This window comes from Terrapene carolina, unplaced genomic scaffold (genome assembly GCF_002925995.2).
Source record: "Terrapene carolina triunguis isolate 2854851 unplaced genomic scaffold, T_m_triunguis-2.0 Scaffold191, whole genome shotgun sequence".
NCBI lineage: Eukaryota > Metazoa > Chordata > Testudines > Emydidae > Terrapene > Terrapene triunguis.
In genome coordinates, this window is record NW_020664542.1 from 821,517 (window position 1) to 845,129 (window position 23,613).

Here is a 23,613-nt window from a genome sequence, read left to right on the forward strand (position 1 = left end):
TGCAATGACATACAAGGGAGGGGGGGGGGGGGAAGAAGTGGTGCCATCTGTCCCCTCCTCCCTCCCCTACAGATACCCCCATTCCCCACAATTCCTCCCCATGGCAGCTCCACCAGACCAATGAAGGGGCATCCTTCCCTCCCCTGCTCCCCTCCTTCCCCTTGCTGCCTCCAGCCATGGGGAAGGGCTCTAGGCTCCCCCTTCCCCATGATGCTGCTGCTCCTAGAGGAAAGGGGAGGTCAGTGCACTGCAGGGGGACCAGGGGGGGTCAAAGGAGGTTTTAGCTCTGCCCCCAAATCCCCCCTTACATCTATACCCCCCTTTCAAAACATGCCCCCACTGACTCCCTGCACTGCCCAGCAGCTCAGCCTGTGGGGCCCCCGCTGATGCCCACTGCTCCGTGGGGCAAAGGGCTGGGGAGCACGGCAGAGACAGGACACGAGGAGAGGACACGGTGCAGTGATGGTGCTAACACTCAGCCAGTGCCTGCTGGGGCTGGCTTTGTCACTGCCAAGGAGCCAGAGGCAGTGGAGGGGCAGCTGGGCTGTGGGACGAGGATGTGCTGAGGGTTAAAAAACAAATAAACAAAGAAAAACCAGGCAAGTGTATTGTCCAAAAACTTCATTTACGCTCAGGTCCGGTTGCCCAGTGGTGCCAGCCCCAGCGAACGCAGCTGAGTGCGTGCAGGTCCACGCTGCAATTGGAATCAAGACAAACCCCTCCGTCATTCTTCCTATTTCTTATGGCACCCCCGATACTGGCACCCCGTGGGGGTATCGCCAGCTCCAGGGGCCAGAGTTAAGGTCCCGTTGCGGGGGTGGTATGTTGATGTAACCCCACATCCCAGTGGGATGAAGAGACAGCTCCTCTAGCGCGACCACTGGAGGACATGGCTGATACACATGCTCCCCCGGTAGAGGGTAGCAGTGCGCTGAGGCCGAATTAGTGGATAATGTTTTTCCCCCACATAAACTGGCAGGCCTTAGAGACAGGGTTATATGGAGGGTGACTGGCCAGCAAGGGTCTTCTCATTTGATTGTTATTCCTGGTTTTGCTGTCTTTTTTTTTTAATTTAATTTAATTTTTTATGCCTTGGCCCCTACTCACAGGCTCTGTATAAATGCGGGGGTGACGGGATGCTGTTGGGGGGAAGGAGTCCTGCCCCTGTTCTCCCAGCTAGGAGAGGCAAGAGTCCCATGTGAAGGGTTGTCCCAAGGGTCTGCAGAGGTCTGCTGCTCTAGCGGTTGGGACTCAGCTCTCGGAGCCGAGCTGCCAGGCTCTGGCTGCGCTAGGACAGCCGGCACGAAGGGGCAGCGTTTGGAAGCCAGCCGAACGGCGTGCTCCCAGCAGGTGTGCACGGCTGCCCTTTGGGGATGGTGCCCTCCAGTCCAGCTGGCTGGAAGGTCGCAGTCCAGCTGGCTGGAAGGTCGCAGGCCAGGCCAGGGCTTGTGGTAAAACCTACCGTTCGTTAGAGGACACTGGCTTCTAGGGCTGTTTTCTTTATTGTTCTTACACATTGCTTGGTCCTCAGCCCTGGGTCACAGAGTCTCCCAAAGGCACTAGCACACCTGGAGCATCCGCTCGACGCTCTGAGAAGCAGTGCGTAGCGCCTGGGCCTCCCAGCCCTCCTGCCAGATGGAAATAAGCATCACCCAGCAGCCTGCTCAGTAGGACATGCCGGCTCTGAGCCAGGCACGGCAGAAAGGGCGCCCCATGTATTCTGTCCTGTATTCAGCGGGGCAGGGAGGGCAGTACGGAGGCTGGCAGGATCCCAGAGCAAGTGCTACAGCGACTGGATTCATGGACCTTCCAGAGTCCCAGGAATCCCAGGCAGCAGGGATGCAGCCCCGCTTAAATCTTTGAATCCTGGACAGGTTCCCGTGCCCCGCACTGGGTGCTTGCAAGCTGAGTGGGCTGCAGCACTGTGGGCAGCAGAGGGGCACTCCCTGGGGGAGGCTGGTGCAGACAATGCATGTGCAATAGGCTCTCCCACCGCGTCCTGGGAGAAGAGACCAGGAGAGTCCGAGATTCTGAACCACTGATGCAGGCTAACCCAGCCTTAGCTCCTCATCTGTGCTGGCCTCAAGGGGTGGGGAGCTGATTGGTGCCTCTGCCCCAGGTGGGTCCCCTTCTCTCCGGAGGGAGCTTCAGTCAGGTTTGTGCAAACAGCCCTGCGATGCGCTCTCCTCAGCCTGCCCCCAGTGCCGGGCTCTCTCGGGGGCAGGAGCTGCTGTGCTCTTCCTAGGGCTGTCTCTGGGTGAGGATGTCCCGGATGCACGTGTACAAGAACACGTACTGATCCTGAAGGGAGGCAGGAGACAGAGAAAGGTGTTCAGAGAGTAATTCTAGGCCAGGGGGGCTTGACCCTGCCTCAGAGACACCAGTCAAGCCCACTGACTGTCATGACACTGTGGTTCTGCAGTCACCCCATTTCATATAACCAGGTCATAGAAACGGGATGGGATCTCGAGAGGTCACCAAGTCCAGCCCCCTGCACTGTGGTAGGACCTGTACCACCTTGACAGGTGTGTGTCCAGCCTGCTCTTAAAAACCTCCAGTGACGGGGATTCCACAGCCTCCCTTGGGAGCCTGTTCAAGTCATTAATGAAAATATTGAATAGTACCAGGCCTAGGATGGACCCCACTAGATACCCCTTTCCAGCTGGACAGCGAACCATTGATAACCACTCTTTCAGCACGGTCTTTCAGTCAGTTTGCACCCATCTTATGCCACATTTCTCTAGTTTGTTAATGAGACTGTCATAGAATCATCAGGGTTGGAAGGGACCTCAGGAGGTCATCTAGTCCAACCCCCTGCTCAAAGCTGGACCAGTACCAACTAAATCATCCCAGCCAGGGCTTTGTCAAGCCTGACCTTAAAAACCTCTAAGGAAGGAGATTCCACCACCTCCCTAGGTAACCCATTCCAGTGCTTCACCACCCTTCTAGTGAAAAAGTTTTTCCTAATATCCAACCTAAACCTCCCCCACTGCAACTTGAGACCATTACTCCTTGTTCTGTCAGCTGGTACCACTAAGAACAGTCTAGATCCATCCTCTTTGGAACCCCCTTTCAGGGAGTTGAAAGCAGCTATCAAATCCCCCCCTCATTCTTCTCTTCTGCAGACTAAACAATCCCAGTTCCCTCAGCCTCTCCTCATAAGTCATGTGCTCCAGCCCTCTAATCATTTTTGTTGCCCTCTGCTGGACTCTTTCCAATTTTTCCACATCCTTCTTGTAGTGTGGGGCCCAAAACTGGACACAGTACTCCAGATGAGGCCTCACCAATGTTGAATAGAGGGGAATGATCACGTCCCTCGATCTGCTGGCAATGCCCCTACTTATACAGCCCCAAATGCCGTTAGCCTTCTTGGCAACAAGGCCACACTGTCGATTCATATCCAGTTTCTTGTCCACTGTAACCCCTAGGTCCTTTTCTGAAGAACTGCTGCCTAGCCACTCGCTCCCTAGTCTGTAGCGGTGTATGGGATTCTTCCATCCTAAGTGCAGGACTCTGCACTTGTCCTTGTTGAACCTCATCAGATTTCTTTTGGCCCAATCCTCTAATTTGTCTAGGTCCCTCTGTATCCTATCACTACCCTCCAGCGTATCTACCACTCCTCCCAGTTTAGTGTCATCTGCAAACTTGCTGAGGGTGCAATCCACACCAACCTCCAGATCATTAATGAAGATATAGAACAAAACCCTCCCCGGGACCGACCCTTGGGGCACTCCACTTGAAACCGGCTGCCAACTAGACATGGAGCCATTGATCACTACCCGTTGAGCCCGACAATCTAGCCAGCTTTCTATCCACCTTATAGTCCATTCATCCAGCCCACACTTCTTTAACTTGCCAGCAAGAATACTGTGGGAGACCGTACCAAAAGCTTTGCTAAAGTCAAGGAATAACACGTCCACTGCTTTCCCCTCATCCACAGAGCCAGTTATCTGTCAAGTGGGACTGTGTCAAAAACCTTAGTAAAATCAAGATCTCACATCTATTGCTTCCCCACATCCACTAGGTCAGTAATCCTGTCAAAGAAGGAAATTAGGTTGGTTTGTCATGATTTGTTCTTGACAAAGCCATGCTGGCTATTCCTTCTAACTCTATTATCCCATAGGTGCTTACAAACTGATCGTTTAATCATTTCTTCCAGTATCTTTCCAGGAACCAGAGTTAGGCTAACTGGTCGATAATTCCCTGCATCCTCTTTGTTCCCCTTTTCAAAGATGGTAAATTCCATGCCTGAATTCCTGGAATACAGGGAATTTCAGAACCCAGCACCATTAACTGTCCTGCGCTGGCCTTGCTGGTGTTTGGATACTCTTCTTGGGAGGAGTCTGTATCGAAGTCAGGCCAGACGGCAATTACAGTTACACTGCAGAACAGCTAATGGGGCTGGGTTCCGGTCTAATGACGCGCCTGGGGGAGTAAACACAAGTGATTCAGATGTGGAGAGACCCTTTGCGGGATCTGGAGTGGGGATGTGTAGCAGGAAGTGTCACTCAGGCTTCCCTGTTGGTTATTGGCCTCCGGGAGAACTGACCACCTCACAGTTCAACTGCAGCTTGGCCATGGTGGCACCAAAGTTAGTTTCACCCAGGGAACCATGCAAAATAAGAGCAGCCTGGCCTAGATCCACAGCCACGGGCGAGCCCTGTGCTTCCACCCCCATGTGTGGTCTGGCAGGCTCAGGTCCTACTGCCCTTCCCTTGTCCAGCTGGGCAGCGGCTGGGATGGGCAGGAGGTGTGTATACAAGAGAACCCCATGTGTGAGCTCTCCTCCAGCTCCCAGGGCCCATGGGGCTCGGATTCATTCGTGAACCGATTGGCTGTTTGCAGGGTGCTTGGCAGTGGGGACGTCACAGAAGGATTTTGATTATCAGTGGGACCGGTAATGTGGGGGAGCTCGTCCCTAAAGGCTGCTGTGAAATAAACAAATTAACTTCAAACCCCTGTCCAAAAGCACGTCTGTGGAACCAGAGCTCGGCTCGGGCTGTGGCCAAGCCCAGCCTGTGCAGGGTGAAATGCTGGGATTGGCATCCTGAGGCTGGTGTCACAGTACCATCTAGTGGCGCGATGCGTCTGCGCCGCTCCGAATGCAGCCTTGACCCAATCCGCCATTGGAATGCGGGCAGAGGTGCCTCTGATGCCCTCTGGGCTCCTCACCCTGACCTTCGGGCGAACTGGGTGTCTCCCATCGGTGTCCTGGCTGTAGGGTGCCAGTCGGGAAGGCTCAGATAGGCACTCAGGGTATGTCTACACTGCAGCTGGGAGCGACAGACGCATGCTAGCTCTGAGCTACCGCACTAAAAATAGCAGCAGCATGCCTAGCTGGCAGCGGCGTGGTCTAGCCACTCGCTAGCTATGGACTCAGGCGGCAAGCCCGAGCCACCACCCATGTTAGCGCATGTCTGTCCACCCGGGCTGGGACGCACGTTCCCAGCCACAGTGCAGCCAGCCCCTCAGACACTGCCATAATGAGCGCCGTGTAAGAATCTATCTATCTATAAGAGAAGGCGGCACAGGACAACCCAGGAGACATCCAGTACCCAAGTGTACCAGGTCCTGTGGTTTTCAGTGCCCAGATCCTGAGGGGGAGGCGGCAGGGGATTTGCCCACATGGGAACAAACTGGCTGCCAGGGATGGAAGGGCAAGCGGGGGGCTAGGACTGCGAGGATTTGATTTTCAGATCTGCCTGGTTGTTTCCTGGGTCTGGGCTGAGTGGAAGCTGCTGGCTTTAACCTTAACATCGAAGGCATTTACCCCGATCCTCGGCAATGGGAGTTAAGCACCTAAAAACTTCAATCAGTGGGAGTTAGGTGCCTAAATGCCATTGAGGATCTGGGCCTGAGAGTCCTTCCCCTGAGCTCCCTACTGGGCTTGGGGCAGATGGAGCGACCCCCCACCGTGAGCTGCTCCCCCCGCCCCCCGGAACGTCCCCTGGCAGGGCCCGGAGAGAGGGGCACAGAGCCCGGGCTAAGAACCACGCTGCGTGTCGGGCTCGGAGTAGGATACCCGCCTCGGCGAGCTCAGTCGGGACCGAGGCTGGGTGGGTAGAAGCTGTCTGAGGAGAGAGGAGGCTGACAGAGAACTCAGGGGTCCCTGGGTCTGTTCTGAGAAGCTCTCCCTTATTGTACCCGGCTCCGGGCCTCTGCTCTGCACCTGGCCGTTGCTTCCCCAGGGCACACCTGGCCCTGACGCCCTCCCTCCTCGCCACCTACCGGCGTCGGGGTCATGAGGCAGCAGCTTCTCATCAGCCTGAGGGTGACTCCGTAGACGTCCACACTCCGCTCCGCTTTCATCTGGTGCAGCAGGCAATCCAGGGCGATCAGCGTCCCCATCTGGCCAACGCCACTGCTGGAAGGGGCAGCCGATGGAGGGAGAGCCATCAGCCATTCTGCCACCCGCCACGCAACCCACAGCACAGGCACAGACGTAGGAGACGGACAAGGCCTGCATGATTATGGAGCCCGTCTCCCAGCAGGGCAGGGCACAGACCCCCTGGAGAGAGGGACATTCACAGAGACCATGCCCGGGCAGGGCCGGGAAGCTGGCCTGGCCTCTGAATGAGCACTAAGGAAACCAGGGCATCTGGGCACTCTGGGTGCTCATGACTGGCTATCTGAGACTGCACCCCGAACCAGGCTCTCTGGCCAGCCCCTGGCTTCTCACATCCCCACACTGGCTCCCCCGACGGGGCCGCATACACTGAATGTCAGCAACTGAGCCCCAGTCTGGCCCTGGAGGGACCTTGGGTCCTTACGTCTCCCTGGAGACCAGCAGGGGAGAACTGCCGGGTCATTTGGTCAGCCCCAGGCTGCCCTGCAGTTGGCTCTCCCGCAGGGATGTTCGTCCAGGGGGTTCTGGCCCCGGGGGACTCATGAGGACATGGAAGAAGGAGTCACGTGACCGTACCTGCAGTGCAGGAGCAGCGGGCCGGCTCGCTTCCTGTGTGGCATGCACCGTCTAACTGCGGCGAGGAACTCCACCAGGGGCTGGACATCTGGCTGCTGCTGGCACCCCCACAGAGGGTACAGGAATCGCTGCACCTGCCTCTCCTTCACTTTCTTCTCCTGGCAGGGCAGAGAGAGCTGCTGTGGTTATGGAGGAAGGGGGCATGCACGGACGACAGGATGGGAGGGTGCTGCGCTCAGGACGGACAGGCCTGGACACCAGGGGAGTAGGGAGAGCCCTGCTTCCTAGCCTCTGACCTGTTAGGTGCCCTGCCACAGTGATGCATTGGGTCCTGTAGTGTACTGTCACCCGGCCTGTCTATGCTGGGTCAGCAGTGCCCAGCGGTGGGGTGCTGCAGTGGTAGCAGACAGAGGGACAGGGGGAAAGTGGCGTTAAAGGCAGAGCTGTTCTCCCTAGGTCAGTGGCTCTGCTCCAGCCCTCACACTGCATCCAGTGGCATCAGTGTGATGAGTTAGAAGTTCTCAGTCAAGGCCCCAGGGGCCTGCGTCTCCCAGACCACCCCCACACTGGCTCCAAGAAGGCAAAGGGCCACGAAGCTGGAAACGTCTGCAAGTGGGGCCTGTAGGGCAGGGCTGAGGTACATCAGCAGGGAGTGGCCAGGTCAGGGTAAGCCTGCACTGACCCTGCCCGTGCCCCTGCTGCACCTGGTCCATGGACAGTCCCAGGCTTGGGCTCCCCACCAGCTCTGCTGATGCCCCTCAGCATTTCTGATCTGCTGCTCCTCTGCTATTCCAGCCCCATAACCCACCCCGCTCCACCAATACCCTTCTGTCCTGGCTGCAGCCTCTGGGTCATTCTAGTCCCGGGCTGAGACTCTGGCATGGTCTGGGAATGGGAGCTGGGGGGAGCTCCCGGGGCTCGAGAAACCAGCTCCCCTGCCCTCGGAGGCACATACGTGTTTCAGTTTAAGCTGAATGCACCTCCATCCCGAGATGTGCTTCTCCGGGCCCCGCTGGATGGTCAACATCTCTGTGTAGACTGGACTGTCCTCCAGGGGCCAGCATGCCTCGCTCAGGACCTGTGCACAACAGCGACTGGTGCGTCAAGCTCCCAGTCGCCCCATTTCGGATCAGTGCCCACTTGGCATGGCTCACAGGTGCTGGGCCAAGGGCACAGCCGACGTCAGGGTGACGCTGCCCAGCAAAGGGCCATGTGGCCGTCCTCCCAGAAGCCGACAGCCCACCGGTATGTTGGAAAGATCGTTGCTGATTGCAGCCACCTTCACCTTTAATACAGTGTGGCAGCCCAACGGGACTACAGGTCCCAGCATGCTCCACCATAGCTGAGCCAACAGGCTGCATTGCATGCTGGGGCCTGTAGTCTCTGGGGGCTGCACCTCCAGCATGAGGAATGAAGGGCAGCTGTGACCCACTGGGTTTTATGCAAATTTCACATGTTCTTTGGCCTTCTGGGAAGTTGCCTTTGGGAGCCCAGAGGGAGGGGCGGCATCTGAGGCCTTGGATGGGGGCTCCCGCTCTTCAGGAGCAGAGATCAGTGGAGAGAGATCTATCCTGGACTGCTGTCCCCTGTAAAACCAGAGGTCTCCATCTGGCTTCTCTAGGTGCTGCCCTACTAAATAGCTGGTGTCTATCTCCCCAGGGGACCATGTGGGCCATTTACTGCTTCCAGAGTTGGGACTCATTTTGGTTTTTACCTCAACTGTTACAAAGGGTTGGTAGCGGGAGGGAGCCGGCTGCCCCCACAATAATGCACGTGGCCCCTGTGGTGCCATGGAGCCAGGCATCCCCCATGCACGTCAGGGGAGCGGGGTCCTAACCTGGACCACAGCCTGCTCCACACACGGAGTTTCCAAGTCTGGCCCAAAGCTTCGTGAAACGGTGGCAGAGGCTGGTGGGACAAACCTGCGTGTGTGACAGCGCAGTACCATAGAGACCACGCAGGAAATGCAGCACAGCCCGGGGAGGGAGGTTCAAGGAGCCCCCACCCCCCTTGGCTTACCTGGCCCTTCTGGCATGGCAGCAGGGTGACTATGGTGTGGACACCATGGTCCCACACCAAGCGCCAGAATTCCTCCATGGTCACCTTGTCGGGTCCTTGCACAGCCAGATAATCCCTGGATGAATTGCAGCCCTGTGTGAAGAACCAGAGTCTTACTCGCCTGCCCCAGGGAGGGGGCAGAGGAGAGCATGGGCTCCCTGCCTTAGGACAGCCGAGGGGGCAGAGCCAGAAGGCAGGAAAAGGAGGGAGGTCTGGCAGCTTTGGAAGCAAAGAGAGGAAAGAAAGCATTAGACAGCCAAGCAGGGAGAGGGCCCAGGACTGGGACTGAGCCAGAGCGAAGGGGACAGTCGGGGTTCAGCCCTACGCAGCGATTCCCTCACCAGGAGTGCCCAGGACAGTGCTCATGGCAGCAACAAGCGCAGAGAGAGGAGGCCGGCTATGGAGAAACAGGCCACAGAGACAGGCAAGTGCTGCTCCCCATGGGAGTAGGGAGCCTCGGAGCACCGGGAGGGAGTTCTGCTCCCCAGGGGGATCAGGGTGGGTAGAGGGCCAGGGGGCCAGGCAGGGAGGTGAGGGAGTTCGCTTCCCAGGGGATCAGGGTGGGGCAACTCACCGGGAGGAGCCAGGTCTGGTTGAGATCCGAGAAGGGGCCTTGTTCCAGGGGCAAAAATTTCACTCTGGAGCGATCATCTGCCAAACAGGCCAAGCATGAGGGACTGGGGGAGCCGGTTCCGTCTGGCCCAGCTCAGCACACCCAGCCCAATGCGAGGAGACCAGCCTTCTGGCTCCAGCCCAAACTCCCTGCCAGCCTGGGCCATAGCTGCATAAGGCCTGTCACTTCTGCACTGGGTCTCTCCCTCAATCCCTCTCCCTTACTCTCAGCCCAGGGCGCGTGCCCTCTGCCTGCACATAACCCATTCCGGCCCCAGTCCATTCGCTTCCATGCACACTTCATCTGTGGCCAGGTCTTGCCTTGGGAACTCTCTGCCATAAGGCTGGGGGGAGGAGATAAGCCTGGAGATGCTAGAGAGGGCCCCATTTCGACAAGCTCCCCTGGTCCTGAGGCTGCAAGTCCAGCCCTGGTGCTGCCCCTCTCTTCCCACACACACAGCTGGTGCCAGCCCTGGAGATAGAGAGGCATCAGTGGCACTTACATGGGAGGATGCTGGAGCCAGGGCGGCTCTCCTGGATGCCTGCAGATGGTGCTGCAGAGCTAGCTTTGTCCTTCGCAACCTCTAGGAGGATCTGCCACAGGGAACCAGAGAGAGGGAGGGAGGGGGAGAGATCAGGGCCTTTCCCGACTATGCCCCGCCAGGGCGACGGGGGTGGTGGGAGTGCACAGGGACTGGGTGGATGGCTCCTGTGGGATGCCCTGCCCCAGAAGACAGCAGAGGGTGAACCCAGCCCAAAGGGCAGAGCTCCCAGGAAAAGCTTTCATCCGCACCCCAGCTCAGGGAGCCAGCCCCGTGCCTCAGTGTCCCCATGGGGCTGCTGCCAAGCTGCACAGCACATGCCTGCTGGGTTTGCTTGGCTGGGAGATTTGGTGCAGCAGCCATGGGGGATGCCCATGGAGTGTAACACCTCTGCCTGCCCCCCGCCCCCGATTCCCTGTGTGGATCCTGACCCTGCGCAGGGCCCCTGGGGAGTCCCAGGGAGGGCTGGATGTCCTGGCTGTGTCTGCTCTGCAGGGGGATCAGGAGGGAAGCAGTGCCGGCCAGCCTCCAGCTGGGGGGGATGTCCCAGGCCTGGCAGCGTTGCCATGGCAACGGGTGCGCCCAGCACCAGCCATCTCCACAACAGTCAGATCTGGCGGGCGCCTGACTGAGCAGGAGCTGCTCATGGTGGTGGTGGGGGGTGTGCTTGTGTGTCTGGCCCAGCCTCTAACACTCCCTTCACCCCCAGCGTGTATGTGGCGGGGGAGCTGGCATCAGTGCTCTCCAGCAGGGCGCTGCTCTGGGCGCTCCTACCTCATACTCCCGCAGGAAGCCCGCGTTGGACTTGGCCGATTTCTGGGCATGGTGCTGCAGGAAGCTTTTGAGAGGGATCGGGCAGGAGCTGGGAAAACAAGGGGTGGAGGTGGGGGGTTAATAAACCCCTGTGCACCCACATCTCAAAGAGCCAGGCCACTCGGTCGACAGGGTGATTCCCCTCCCTGGCCTGACCCTGCTAGTTCCATGGGAGCAGCTGGCCAGTGGCTGGCTGCGAGAGGGCATCCCAAGGCCGGCCCGCTGGCCTGGGGAGTACATCTCTGCTGAGGGTGGGAGACCCAGTAGCGGAGCCCACTGCCTTGGGGGGCGGGGGTGAGCCCCACGGAGGCTGCCCAGGAAGCGTTAGGCCCCTGCGGTATCAGCACTGGAATGGTGCTACGGAGGGGTGTGGTGCTCACCACCTTGGAAGGAAAGGACTGAGGCCACACTTTGGCCCTGCCTCGGTGCAGGGAACAGGCCATCTTGCTGGGATTTCAGAGTCCCTATTGCCTGGAGCCGAAGCCCAGGCCTGGGTCTGGATCGGAGTCTGAGGCGCTGAACCCGAGTGCCCACACATTTGGGATGGGCTAGGTGGGCTTGGTGGCTTACATCTCCGTCCCAGACTGGCCCAAGAGCAGCTCCTCCGTGATCTTCTCCAGGATGCAGCTGTGCAGGAAAACATACTGGCCCTGGAAGGCAAGGGCAGGCGGTCAGTGCAGAGTGAGCCCACCCGAACCACGGCACCACACAGAGTGGGGCCACACTGGGGCGAAGGGCAGCACTGCCTACTGGGCAGAGCATGGCCTTGTGCAGCTAGTCAGGAGCCCTGGCCAACCCTGCCGCTGCCTTGCTGGGGTGGCTTGGATAAGTCAGTCTTCCTCTTTGGCCGGCGTTTTCACCATGCTCCGGGGGATCCCCTCCCGGTTACCCAGCGCCCACAGCCAGCCTTTCTAAGGAGGCTCCTGCCAGCCATGATTAGCCCCTGGCAGCTCGTCCCTGGCTTCTGCTGTGGCTGCATGTCTGGGCGTGCTGCGAGGGTCCAGTGGCTGGGATCAGCTGACCTCTGGGCTGCAACTTACAGGTGCCCTGTGCAGCTTGTCGCTCCCCTGGATATGCACAGGGCAGCGTGGAGCCACTCACACCTGGAGCCTGCCGAGTTGTTTTGGGATAGGCACAGGCCACTCTGCTTTTGATTACGCCCCTCCCCCCCGCAGCTACCACCCAGGCCCCCCTCCAGCTCATCCTGTCCCTGGGTGCTGTTGGCTACGATGCTTCCCCAGACTGGTGCTCCCAGCCTGCTCACACTGAATTCCGGGAAGACCCTTGGCTCCGAAGAGCCGTGTGTTCCTGCTGGAGGTCTGTCCGGGCACATGGCTGCTGGGAGACAGCAGGGGAGGGCGGCTCTAACAGGGGCACATCTGAGCCCTGCTCAGGACACTGGAGCAGGGGCCCAGGCAGCACCATCCTTGGCTGGCAGGGAACAGCTCAGGGATATCAGGAGCTGGCTGTTATGCAGAGGGGTGGGAGGGCCAGCCGAGCTCTGGGCTCCCTCCCAGCTCTGCTGATTTGGCGGCAAGGTGGAAGGGAAAAGGCCCAGGGCCTCACCAGCGTCTGAATCATCAGGTAGCGGCTCATCCGCATGGTGTAAATGGTATTGAACACGTCCACCGCCTTCTCCTGCTTCAGCTGCTGCAGCAGCCGGTCCAAGGCGATGAAGGTGCCGCTGCGGCCCACCCCCGCACTGCAACAGCACAGACAGCAAGGGGTTAACATGGGCAGGTCTCCATGCCCATGTTACCAGCCCTCAGGTTCCACTGCCCCCCACCAGGCAGGCACCAGCCCCAGTGGGTGGGGGGGGAGGAGATGGCCATCAGCCTGCAGCACGGGCTCCTGTTCTGGAGGAGCTGTAGGGTTGTGGGGCCAAGGAGCTGTCCCAGGGTGTGGGAGGAGCTGTGGGGGTTGTGGGGCCCAGGAGCTGTCCTGGGGTGGGGTTGTGGGGCTGGGGAGATGGCCCCAGAGCAGCACTGGAAAGTGGGGAAGCATCTCCATAGTCTCCAGCGCTCACATGGATAGGGCAGGGGCAGAGCCCCTCACAGCTGGGAGCTGCCTCTACAGACCGGGCCATCCCCAGGGCTCTCACCACCCCAGGGCTCCAACCCCACATACGAGGAGGGGCCCAATCTCCCAGGTCATTTCCCATCTCAGGGAAAGACACCCTTTCTCCAGCAGCCTCCACCTGGCAGAGCTAAGGCAGGCAGGGCCTCACCTGCAGTGCACCAGCGTTGGCCCAGAACCCTTGGCCGTCTGCATGTGGCCTCGGGCCAGGTCCAGGAAGGCCATCAGGGAAGCTGTGGACTCGGGAATGCCGTGGTCAGGCCACGCCGTGTAGTGCAGGTGGGTCACACGTCTCTCCTCCTGTAGGTCCTCCTGTCACAGACGGTGACTCGGTGTTAGTGCGCGGTGAAGCTGGAGTCTCAGCGGAGCTATTCACAGGGAATGTGCCCAGGCATTTCTGGAGCCCAGGGTCTGTCCACTACAGCTCCCTGAGTTACCTCCAGGGGCCGGAATCAGCTACTAGAACTTGGAGAGATTGACACTGGGGCTGCATCCCGGAGACCCACAGCCAGACCTGGGCCCTGGGTCTCCAGGATCCCCAGACACTCCCCGGCCAGCCCTGGGCATTAGTTACATCAGCACTGAGCAGTCATGTAAACACAGCATGGACGAGACACTGACACTGAGAGATCAGGTGACTGACACTACTGGCTAGAGCCAGGCCCCTGCTCTGTTACGTTCAGGGCCCTGTCCTGCGGCCATCTCCATAGCATGCGACTGCCTGGGCAGGCTGCACCATGTGGCTCTGCCAACACGCTGCCCTGCAGCAAGGCCAGTCCTGGGGAAGCCGCGTGGGAGGTGGCCTGGATACCAGCTGGTGGGGGCATGGAGCACATGCATCAGCACAGTGCTGCCTTCGAGGAGATTTAGCATCTGGAAACAACCAATCCTGGGCAATGCACAGCGCCCCATGATGGGAATGGGGAAGCAGGGCGGGGGTGATGGCGAATGGGAGGGGGATGAAATGCCTGGGAACCTGTGTGCTGCCCGCCCTGGTAGCTGTGGGTTATTGACAATCCTCAAGGTGAGTCCCGGTGCGGACCGACCCGTTTCACTTGTGGCCTCGTTGGAACCCAGCTGGCCAGAGGCGAAAGGGCAGCCGCCCCCGGGACACCTCCCCCAGTGAGATGCCCCCACGGCAGTGCCGTCAGCGGGGGCCCGCACTGGGCTCCTCTCGGCCGCTCACTCACGTGCCAGAGCTTGAACGTGCGCGTGGTCCACTCGTCAGCGCTGCTGTGGGAGAGCAGGTCCACGCGGATGTGTCCGTAGGAGACCGGAGACAACTCTGAGGGCCAGTAGTGATCACACAGCACCTGAAGGGAAGGCAGGGCATGGGAACAGGGAAACCAGCGCAGGAAGAGAGACCAGTGCCCACACAAGACAGCTGCAGCCACTGGAGAGATGGGCCCAGCTGAAACTCCCCAGCTCAGCATGCTCCAGCTCCAAGCTGGGGCTTTGGGCCACATCTCATCTTCCACGGGGGAGCAGAATCTGGGCACGGAGGCAAATGCAGCATGGGCTAGTGGTTTGGCGTCTGCTCCCCACTGCGTGTCTTTGGGCAGCTCGCTTTCCCTCGCTGTGCCTCAGTTTCCTCTTTGGTAGGATGGGGCTAGGGCCAGCGTCCTCCATGCCAAGTGGCTGTGTGAGTTCATTAGTGCCCATGCACAGTGCTCGTTTCACAGTTAAGTTATTGTCTGCACCTAGATATTAGGTAATGGGCACTCTAGAAATACCTAGTGGAGACAGATGTCACCTGGCTGGGTGCCCACACATCCAGCACTGCCACTGCCCCTTCACTCTGCCCAACAGGCCTCTAGCTATTACGTTGCTGGGCCCAGCACGGCTGCCTGAATGGAGCCGCATTTGCATCTGGCTGTGGGTCAGGCCCCTCCTCACACGAGCAGCGCGCGCCTGGCACCAGCCCTACCCGTCCGTTCTCCATGCCCACTGTCAGCATGATGATGTTGCAGACGCTCTGCTCCCACACCAGCCTCCAGAAATCCTCAATGGTTTTCTTCAGCGGCCCCTGGGTGACGATGAACTCCTGTGGGGAGGCGTAGCCCTGGGGCAGAGACCAGACAGCCAGAGTCAGCCCGGGCCAGAGGCTGTGAGACCCTGGATTTGGGGATGAATAGATGACCTGCCGGGTCCCTCCAGGAGAGGGCCAGGTGCCCATTGACCTCAGCATTGGTGCCAGGATTTGCACACTTCCTGGGCAGCAGATGGCAGCTGGGGGTTATTATAGGATGCCCTGGAAGAGTGTGTTTCCCCCTCACTGGCATGAGAGAGATTACGCTCCTGGACCTCCCTCGAGCCCCTCAGTGTGACCCTGCGAGGAGAAGCATCTGACCCCAGACTTATGGGGTCCTTGCACCTGCCTCTAAAGCAGCTGCTGCGGCTGCCATTGGAGAAAAGAGATGACTAGATGGACCCTGGTTCTGATCCAGTCTGGCCATTCCTGTTTACTGCCTTTGACACACCCATGCAACACTCATACATGGGCCCACACGCTCCCAGGCATGCTGGGTGCCCCCTGTCCGTTACCTGGGGCAGTCCCCTGGATGGGGGCTGGGGGACCAGGTCCAGCATCAGTCAAGTGCAGCTGTACAGATTAGGAGGAGAAAGAGGAGACAGAGAGATCAGGCCGTGAATCCAGAGAGGCTGCGAGTGAGAGTATCCTCAATCGGCAGAACAGCAGCTATGACCACGCCCCCATGCACACACAAGGGGGCACACACATGAACACACACTTCACAGACCCCAGGCTACAGCCAGCCTGGTTGCGCCAGTCCCCCATCTCCAACACCTTCCACCTGCGCCAGCTCCAGTGCCATCTGCCAGCCAGCCCCAGATGTTAATGGGACCGAGACCCTCTTGTGACCGAGCCGCCTGCATGTGCCAGCTATGCCCCCCTCATGTGCAGGGGTTCCCGGGGCGCTGTGGTGGGGGAGGCAAGCAAGCACTCACGGGGACGTAGTTGGCGTTGATGTAGTCGGAGTGGGGCTCCTCCCCCAGCAGGCTCAGCCTGACTCTTGAGTGGTCATCTGCAAGAAACCAAACAGTGATCATTCCCTGCGCTGCACCTGGCCGAGCCAGACCCCAGTCCCCCAGGGAGCCCAGCTCAGGGGCAGCATGCTCTGCTGCTTTCTTGGGTCCTTCCCCTTTTCCAGCTGGGAGAGGAGGCAGTTGTCATGGAGTCCCCGGGGAATGCTCTGGAACTGCTCCCCACAAAGCCAGTCAGGACTTTGGGGAGCCTCCTCTCCCATGGAGCAGACTGTCTTCAGGGCAAGGAGCTCACACAGCTTCACCTCCTGGGTCTGACCTTGGAGCATTCAGCATTTGCCCCTCCGTGCGCTTCCCACAGCGAGTCCGCCCAGGTGGGATCCTGGGGAAGCCAGAGGGTCCTGCACACACCCCCACTTCGCAGTCAGACGTGACTCTTGGCCAGCCAGTAAAATAGAGGTTTATTAGATGACAGGAACACGGTCTAAAACAGAGCTTGTAGGTCCAGAGAACCGGATCCCTCAGCTGGGCCCATTCTGGGATCCCGCGAGCCAGACACCCCCGTCTGCCCTCACTCCTAGTCCCCAGCCAGCTCCAAACTGAAACCCCCTCGAACTCCTCCTTCTCTGCTGAGTTCCTTTCCTGGGCCAGGAGGTCACCTGACCTCTTTGTTCTCCCACACCTTTAGCATCCCCTTGCAGGGGGGAAGGGCCTGGCCACTAGTTGCTAGGCGACAAAGTGTCGGTCAGAAACTGAGGCACCCACACAGTATTGAGAGGAAACATTAAGAACAGTCCCACTTCGTCACATCTGCCCAGATACTAGGTAAGGACTTATGTACGTCTACTGCACATATGTTCTTAGAGTCTGTATCACAGCAGAGGTGGAGAACCAGGCGTCCTGTCAGACAAGGGATGTTTAGTCTCCTGCCCCTCTGTTGAAATGTACATTAAGTATTATCTCATTCACAATGGGTTCCCCATCCCCGTCTAAGCTGAACGCAGATGAAGGATTGCCCGAATGTCAGAAAGCAACTAACAGGTAGAGAAACACAGCAGGGGAAGAGAACCTTATCTGGAGATACACTTCAAAGGTTCGCTGGACTATTTTTGGGGAACAAAGACCCCCTCATCCTGCCCCAGGACGTAAATGGGCAGCATGTTTACATTCATGAAAACGGGATCACAACCAGCCTGGACTGAAGACGCTTGCAGAAGGCTTTGGGTGAGACACACTTCATCAGACAGGAGGTGAGTCTGTTAATTAAGTTTAGTCGCTAGAAAGTGAGTGATGATTTTGTTTTATATGTCACCTTTTGTTTCCCTTATCGTTACTCACTATCCCTTGAATCTTGAGTCTTTGGTAATACACGTATCCTTGTTTGCACTATCAGTGTATCTCAGTGCTGTGATACTGAGCCAGGTGCTGATCCTGTGTTGAATCACACAAGCTGGCGTGTGCACTGTTCCCTTGGGGACAGCAGACCTGTTGATTTGGTGAGTGTTCAGTAGATAAGGGCTGGGCACTAGAGGGGAATGTTTCAAAGGGGCCCGGAGACTGGGGCGCACCTGTTGTTAACCTGCAGGGCAGAGTCAGGGCTGGCAGAGCCCAGAGGAGAGGGCTTGGGTGGTGCTAGGGAGCTTACACCCGGTTAGTCCAAACAAGACTCCCTCATACTGGAAGCTGGGGATAACAAGGGGACTCACAGTCCTGGGCACCCCGAGAAATGTCACAACACCCCTCTCTCCTCCTCTCCCCTAGCACACCGGGCTGTGTGTGTCAGTGTTAATGACATGGACACAAGGTGAGATGGGAGCTGGCCCTGGCCTGGAGGTCTTCTCAGCCTCCCATGCGGTAGTATGCCTCAAAGGGCCAGGGGTGGGAGTCTGCCCTGAGCTCCCTCCCCCCCCCCACCCCGCCCAGGAATAGTACAGGGACAACACAAGTGATGGGAGGCTGGAGGGGTCAGGGAGCAGCCCCCTGTTGCTCGCAGCTCCCCCTGCTGGCAGATGCACAGAACAGCAGGGGCAGTGGAGTTGTCCTTATGCTGTGACCAAAACTTGGGGGTCACTGGAAGGAGGAGGGGATCAAGAAAGGGGGCCATTCAAGTTAAAAGCATCAGTGAGATCTGAGGTGGGATGGGAGACCCAGCCCTGCCCTGTCTCACCAAGCCACCTCGGGAATAACTGTGGGAATGTCAGTGATCAGTGATTGTGGGTGCCCCACCAGAGACGCCGTAACCGGGCCTGATTCTCAGAGAGGCTGAGCACCCACAGCTCCAGCAAACCAAAGGGATCTGTAGGGGCTAAACACCTCTGAAAACCAGGTTCTGGGTGTCTCAAACTGGCACCCAAAATTCTAATCCCTATCTTTTATATAGCGCCTTTTCACCAGCCCCACTCACCACCATTATCCTCAATTTACAGATGGGGAAACTGAGGCATGGGAGACGACGTGACCCTGCTCTATCCAACAGGCCACGCTGCCTCCCACATTTGGCCACTCTGGAAATGTCTCCTGAAGCTTTCTGTGTCTTGGTGTCCCTGGGTGTGGCAAGGAGACGATAACCCCCCTGCCTCTGGGGTGGGGGCATGGCTAGTGTCCCCCCAAGATCCTGGGATGGAAGGTGCCAGGGAAGGGCAGAAGGGGAGGGAGGGAGACATAAGGGCTGGGCCCCTGAACTTACAGGGCAGCACGTGGGGGTATCTGTTCTTGGACACGTTGGCTGGAAGTTCTGCTTCCACCTTAGGCTGCTCCTTTCCCACTTCCTTCAGCTCCTGTAGGGCACAAGGAGAAACCCAGTGACGCCGCTCTGGGACAGATGGGCTGGGGTGGGGAGGGCCAGCAGGGAGGCTCCCCAGCAAGAGCCTCCACAGCCCCAGCTTGCCACACACAGCCAATGGGTCTCCATAGCGTTTGGAGAGGCAGAGATTGTTTGGGCTCCTGGGGCCACATTCGGCTTTCACAGCGACATGGATCAGGAGCAGCCTGATGAAGACCCCCCAGGGTACAGCCCGGGAGGAGCAGAGGAGAACTAGGCCAAAGACCCACTCAGGAGGTGGCTCCTGGGACTCCAGAGGGCAGCCGTGGTCACACCTTCCCATAAAAGCGCCCCAGCACCTGTGACTTTGTGCGCCAGACTCGGGGGCAATGGAAGTGGCACCGGTAACAGCGGCAGTGTAGACGCGGCCGCACGGGCTGGTGACCCGAGTGCACACCCACGGTCCCCAGCAGGCTTGTTTTCCGGTTGCCAGCCCAGGCCACCATGACTTCACTACTGTTGTTACCTACGCTAGCTAGAATAGAGCTGGGGCGGGCACGCCAAGCCACGCTACAATCAGACCTCCACTTGCAGTGTAGACATAACTGCTTCTCCTGCTACGTCCCCTCCCCACCCCCTTTGATGTGCAGTTGTACCCAGCGAACACAAAACCGCTCAGTGATCTCCCCAACCCTCACGTGACACTGCCGGCGCGTCTACACTGCCGGCGCGTCTACACTGCCGGCGTCCCCAGGAGCACGCTCTCCTTGCATGCGACACTCACCTCAAACTCCTGGAAGAAGCCGTGGTTGGCGTTTGCCATCTTCGCCTCGTAATACTGCTTGAAGCTCTGGATGGGGATCGGCCGGTGGACATTTCTGCAGGAGATAAAATTGTGCCCTTGGCAATGGGAGACAACGCCGCCCTGGAGAGGAATTATTTCGAGGGAGTCCTATGGCCTGGGTTATGCAGGAGGTCAGCCCAGATAATCTGGCCTTGGAATCTCTGAACCCCAAACCTAATGACCTGTGACACCTCAGTCCCCTGTGCTGTCTCGCACTGGGACGTCCACAGAGCGATGGCAGTCGGCCTGTCCCACCTCCTGTGGCAGGGGTTCTTCCCAGTCCCTAGGCTGCAGGCTGGTAAGGACGTTTGCACTCCCAGCTAACAGGGATTCTCTTTTCCCCCAAGTAGTAGCATAGAGTTCCCAGTCCATGGAGGGGCCTGGCCTTCGCTCTGTGTTAGCGCACTGGTTACTAAGCACTGGATGCATTTCAGGGCGATGAAGGCTGTGACGGAACTTGGCAACACGGGAATCTGCCCAGAGGCAGCTGGGGCTTGGCAGTACAGCTACCAGTGACTTAGATAACGAAGGGTTAGCAGGTGAGTGGCGTGGCACCTGCTGGCACTTTAAAAAGAGACCCGATGGACCGGCTTGGCAGGGGCCCGGGTTCTGGAGCAGCCTACAGCCCTGCTCCCTTTGTGGCCTATCGTGGAGCACTAGCATGTGGGTAGGCAAGCAGACAGCCTGAGTCCCAGACACCCGCCTGGCCCTGCCGGAGAGCGCCCGGCTTTGGGAGCAGCACACTCACCTCAAGCTGTACGTGGCCATTTCTTGCGATAAGTTACTCTTCTTGGTTCTGAAAGGAAAGCATAAGGGATGTCACCCATCCTGGCAGCACCGAGGCTGGGGCCAAGCGCCCTGTTTAGCAGCAGGGAGGGTCTGGGAGAGGGCTCGGCTCCCTCCCGCTTACACAGATGACTCGGGGAACTTTTCAGTGGATTCATCACACCCAACAGCTCACAGTTGCTATGCTGGACCTGGCCACCCCTTTTGATACACACATGCTGTCGGTCAGCTCCTTGCTCGGTTAGGGCCAATCGCATTGTCTTCGCTCTCAGCAGCTTTTCCTACCACTTCCCACCCACTGAAAGGAAAGCATAAGGGATGTCACCCATCCTGGATCTCATCCCTTGGGAGACGGGCCTCCCTTACCTTTTCGTTCGGACCCGCTTCCAGTAGACCCATCCGAAAATCGCCGCAAGTGTCAGAAGAAAGCCCGCAACAATCCCAGCCACGACTGGCACTGTAACAGGACTGGGGTCTGCGCCAGCTCCAGCTGCTGAAGACAAAGACCACGGGGATTCTTTGCATTTATACTGTGCATTCCAAAAGATCCCGCCGGGCTCCGCAAACTGACCCAGACACTCCCGCTGCGAGTCGCCCACCCCGCTTCACAGCCAGGATCGCCAGACATTGGGATCACAGGGGAAGGAGGACCAAGTGGTTAGGGCACTAACTGAAGACTTGGCAGACCTGGGAGCAAGTCCTGGCCCTGCCACTGACTTCCTGTGCAGCCTTGGACAAATGCCTTAGCTCAGCGGTTCTCAAACTTTTGTACTGGTGACCCCTTTCACATAGCAAGCCTCTGAGTGTGACCCCCCCTAATAAATTAAAAACACTTTTTAATGTAATTAACACCATTATAAATGCTGGAGGCAAAGCAGGATTTGGGGTGAAGGCTGACAGCTTGTGACCCCCCCCCCAGGTAATAACCTCACGACCCCCTGAGGGGGCCCAACCCCCAGTTTGAGAACCCCTGCCTTAGCTGCTCTGTGCCTCAGTTTCCCATGTGTATAATGGGGTTGATTGCCCTGCCCTGCCTTGCCTTACAACAGGGTGTGAGGCTCAATACAGTAAAGGCTGTGAAGCGCTTTGAGATCCACGGATGACCAAGCAAGCGCTAGGTATTATTATTAAATGTAATCTACACTTAGGCTCCTTTCTGAGATTTTCTGCCCTGCCATTGGCAGCAATTAAGGAACTCCCCTAGCAGAGACAGCTAGAGGGGATAGCTAGTAACACCACTGCTGAAGCAGCATGAGGAACAGCCTTACCTGAAAACGCCGTGAAGGACACAGAAGGATCCACCAGGTCGTATTTGGTGAAAGCAGCAATGCTGAACCTATGGCAAAGCCAAGACCAGAGGTTAGTCCCAGCCGCTCAGAGGAAACAGGACTGGCCTGACCCTGCCACTGGATTTCCAGCCCCATACAGAAAGAACGTGGTGCTGGGAAAATGGAAACCAGCAATGAGATGGTGCTTGTCTGGGCCAGCTGGGGAGATGGATGCCAGGAAGACTACACGGGAGCTGGTTTGTGATATTGTCCCCTGATTTTCCTACAGGGAATTTTGAAATGTGGGAGGGTGGGGAAGGTTTCTGGACATTCATACATTTCCCAGCCTTTTCCTCGGAGCACCGCCCAGTGCAGCCACCTTGGTCCCACTGAGGCCCCCCTGGCCTATGTGTTTGGGGTGCGAGGGAGCTGCAGCCCTGTTCTCACCAAATAGCCATGCTCCCTTTCCCCCTCCACCCCCACTTGTCTGCCAGCATCCGCCAGAGCAGGGGTCCCCTCCTGCGCTCACCTGTATTGAACATTTGCCTTCAGCTTCCCATTGCAGATCTCCCGGGACTGGCCACACTCGTCCGTTCCCACCGGCACGGACCAGGTTTGGGGAGTGCTCCTCTTGTCCGGATGGAAAGGATTGGGGAGCAGCACAGCCACGTAGGAGTCCTCCTGTCCGTAATAGTGATCGTACCAGGTGCTGGACACGATTTCCTGGGTGGGCCTCGACACTGGAGTTAAAGACACAAGCGTATCAGCAGCAGCTCCCACACCTCGGCGGGGAACTGTGGCCACGGGTCTCAGCGCAGCGGGCGAGAGGTGGGCACTCACACGACTCGTTGCTGGTGACGATGACGGCGTAGTACTCGATCCGGCCGTTCTCCTCACTGAATGTGTCAGGGGAGATGAGAACTCTGGAGCCAGGCTCGACCTGCGGGACGTCTGCTCGTAGCGGCGGAGGCAGGACTGAAATGGAAACCCAGCCGGCCCAGGGGGGTTAGAGCTGGAGTTTGGCTCGGTCCTGAGCAGTTCCGCCCCACAGCCCCAGCACAGCAGCTTCACTACAAACCAGTCCCAAGCCCCAGCCCCCGCTCCGCGTTCAGGGGCTCTGATCTCTGGAATAGGGCCTGCTAGCTAACCAGCAAACCTGACCTGGCAGCTCTTCCTGGGGGCCGTGGGAAGACCTACCCTCTGCTGATGTGTTGCAGACCAGAGTCACGGCCCGGCTCCTCAGCCCATTCCTGCCCACTGCGCTCACGCTGATTCGGTATGAAGAGTCTGGCTCCAAACCCCACAGGCTGGTCTTGCTCCCGGGAGCGATCACCCGAGCCTCAGCCTGGGGGGGGCCCCCGGACAGCCTCTCTGCCGCCAGCTCGCAGGCCTCCACGTCTCCAGCAGGGAAGGTCCAGCTCAGGGAAAAGCCCTTGGAGTCAGGCTGGCACCGCAGATCTTCCACTGGATCAGGCGCTGAGAAAGGAGACACCCTGAGCTAGGCAGACCCCGCACGGGGTGGGGGCATTTCTAGCCCCGAACCAGGCCGTGTGCCCCACAGCAGTTCCATGCCTGCGCGGTGCCAAGGCACAAAGCTGGATACCTGGGCCTCAGGAACCCCGGCTTGGGCTGGAGTGGCTTGGCCGGGGCCTTTGCAAGAGGGATGGTGAGGCTGGGCCGGGGTTGGGGGCCACGTGGGAGGCCAGGGGCCGGTGTGGCTGTGCCCAGGGCCTGCAGGGGAGAGACATGTCACAGGAGGACCAGGCCAAGGAAGACTCTCTGTGGAATCAGGTTTATTTCTCAGGATGCCAGGCAATGTGGCTCCGTGGGGGCATCTCCCTCCAGTCACTAGGTCACCCCCCTCCCTGCCCTGCACACACCCGCTGCGCTCTCCAGCCCCTGCAGCTTCCCGCCCAGCGCAGGCCCAT

The 23,613-nt window shown here is 58.6% G+C and overlaps 1 protein-coding gene across 1 annotated transcript in view; it reads right to left on the minus strand.

The window, feature by feature from the left end:
- Positions 1 to 619: 619 nt before the first annotated feature.
- LOC112119355 (receptor-type tyrosine-protein phosphatase V-like) overlaps positions 620 to 23,613 on the minus strand; it is a 29,475-nt gene continuing 6,481 nt past the window's right edge. The window contains exons 5-26 of the mRNA XM_029912128.1: positions 22,883 to 23,161; positions 22,526 to 22,660; positions 22,215 to 22,425; positions 21,686 to 21,753; positions 20,784 to 20,910; positions 20,380 to 20,427; positions 19,572 to 19,665; positions 18,713 to 18,803; positions 15,991 to 16,067; positions 14,951 to 15,085; positions 14,214 to 14,336; positions 13,175 to 13,335; positions 12,514 to 12,649; positions 11,518 to 11,597; positions 10,909 to 10,996; positions 10,096 to 10,186; positions 9,555 to 9,631; positions 8,942 to 9,073; positions 7,878 to 8,000; positions 6,923 to 7,080; positions 6,229 to 6,364; positions 620 to 2,301 (exon numbers count right to left, since the gene is read on the minus strand). Of these exons, the coding sequence (XP_029767988.1) occupies positions 2,242 to 2,301; positions 6,229 to 6,364; positions 6,923 to 7,080; positions 7,878 to 8,000; positions 8,942 to 9,073; positions 9,555 to 9,631; positions 10,096 to 10,186; positions 10,909 to 10,996; positions 11,518 to 11,597; positions 12,514 to 12,649; positions 13,175 to 13,335; positions 14,214 to 14,336; positions 14,951 to 15,085; positions 15,991 to 16,067; positions 18,713 to 18,803; positions 19,572 to 19,665; positions 20,380 to 20,427; positions 20,784 to 20,910; positions 21,686 to 21,753; positions 22,215 to 22,425; positions 22,526 to 22,660; positions 22,883 to 23,161 (2,630 nt within the window). The 3' untranslated portion in view covers positions 620 to 2,241. The remainder of the gene's footprint in view (positions 2,302 to 6,228; positions 6,365 to 6,922; positions 7,081 to 7,877; positions 8,001 to 8,941; positions 9,074 to 9,554; positions 9,632 to 10,095; positions 10,187 to 10,908; positions 10,997 to 11,517; positions 11,598 to 12,513; positions 12,650 to 13,174; positions 13,336 to 14,213; positions 14,337 to 14,950; positions 15,086 to 15,990; positions 16,068 to 18,712; positions 18,804 to 19,571; positions 19,666 to 20,379; positions 20,428 to 20,783; positions 20,911 to 21,685; positions 21,754 to 22,214; positions 22,426 to 22,525; positions 22,661 to 22,882; positions 23,162 to 23,613) is intronic.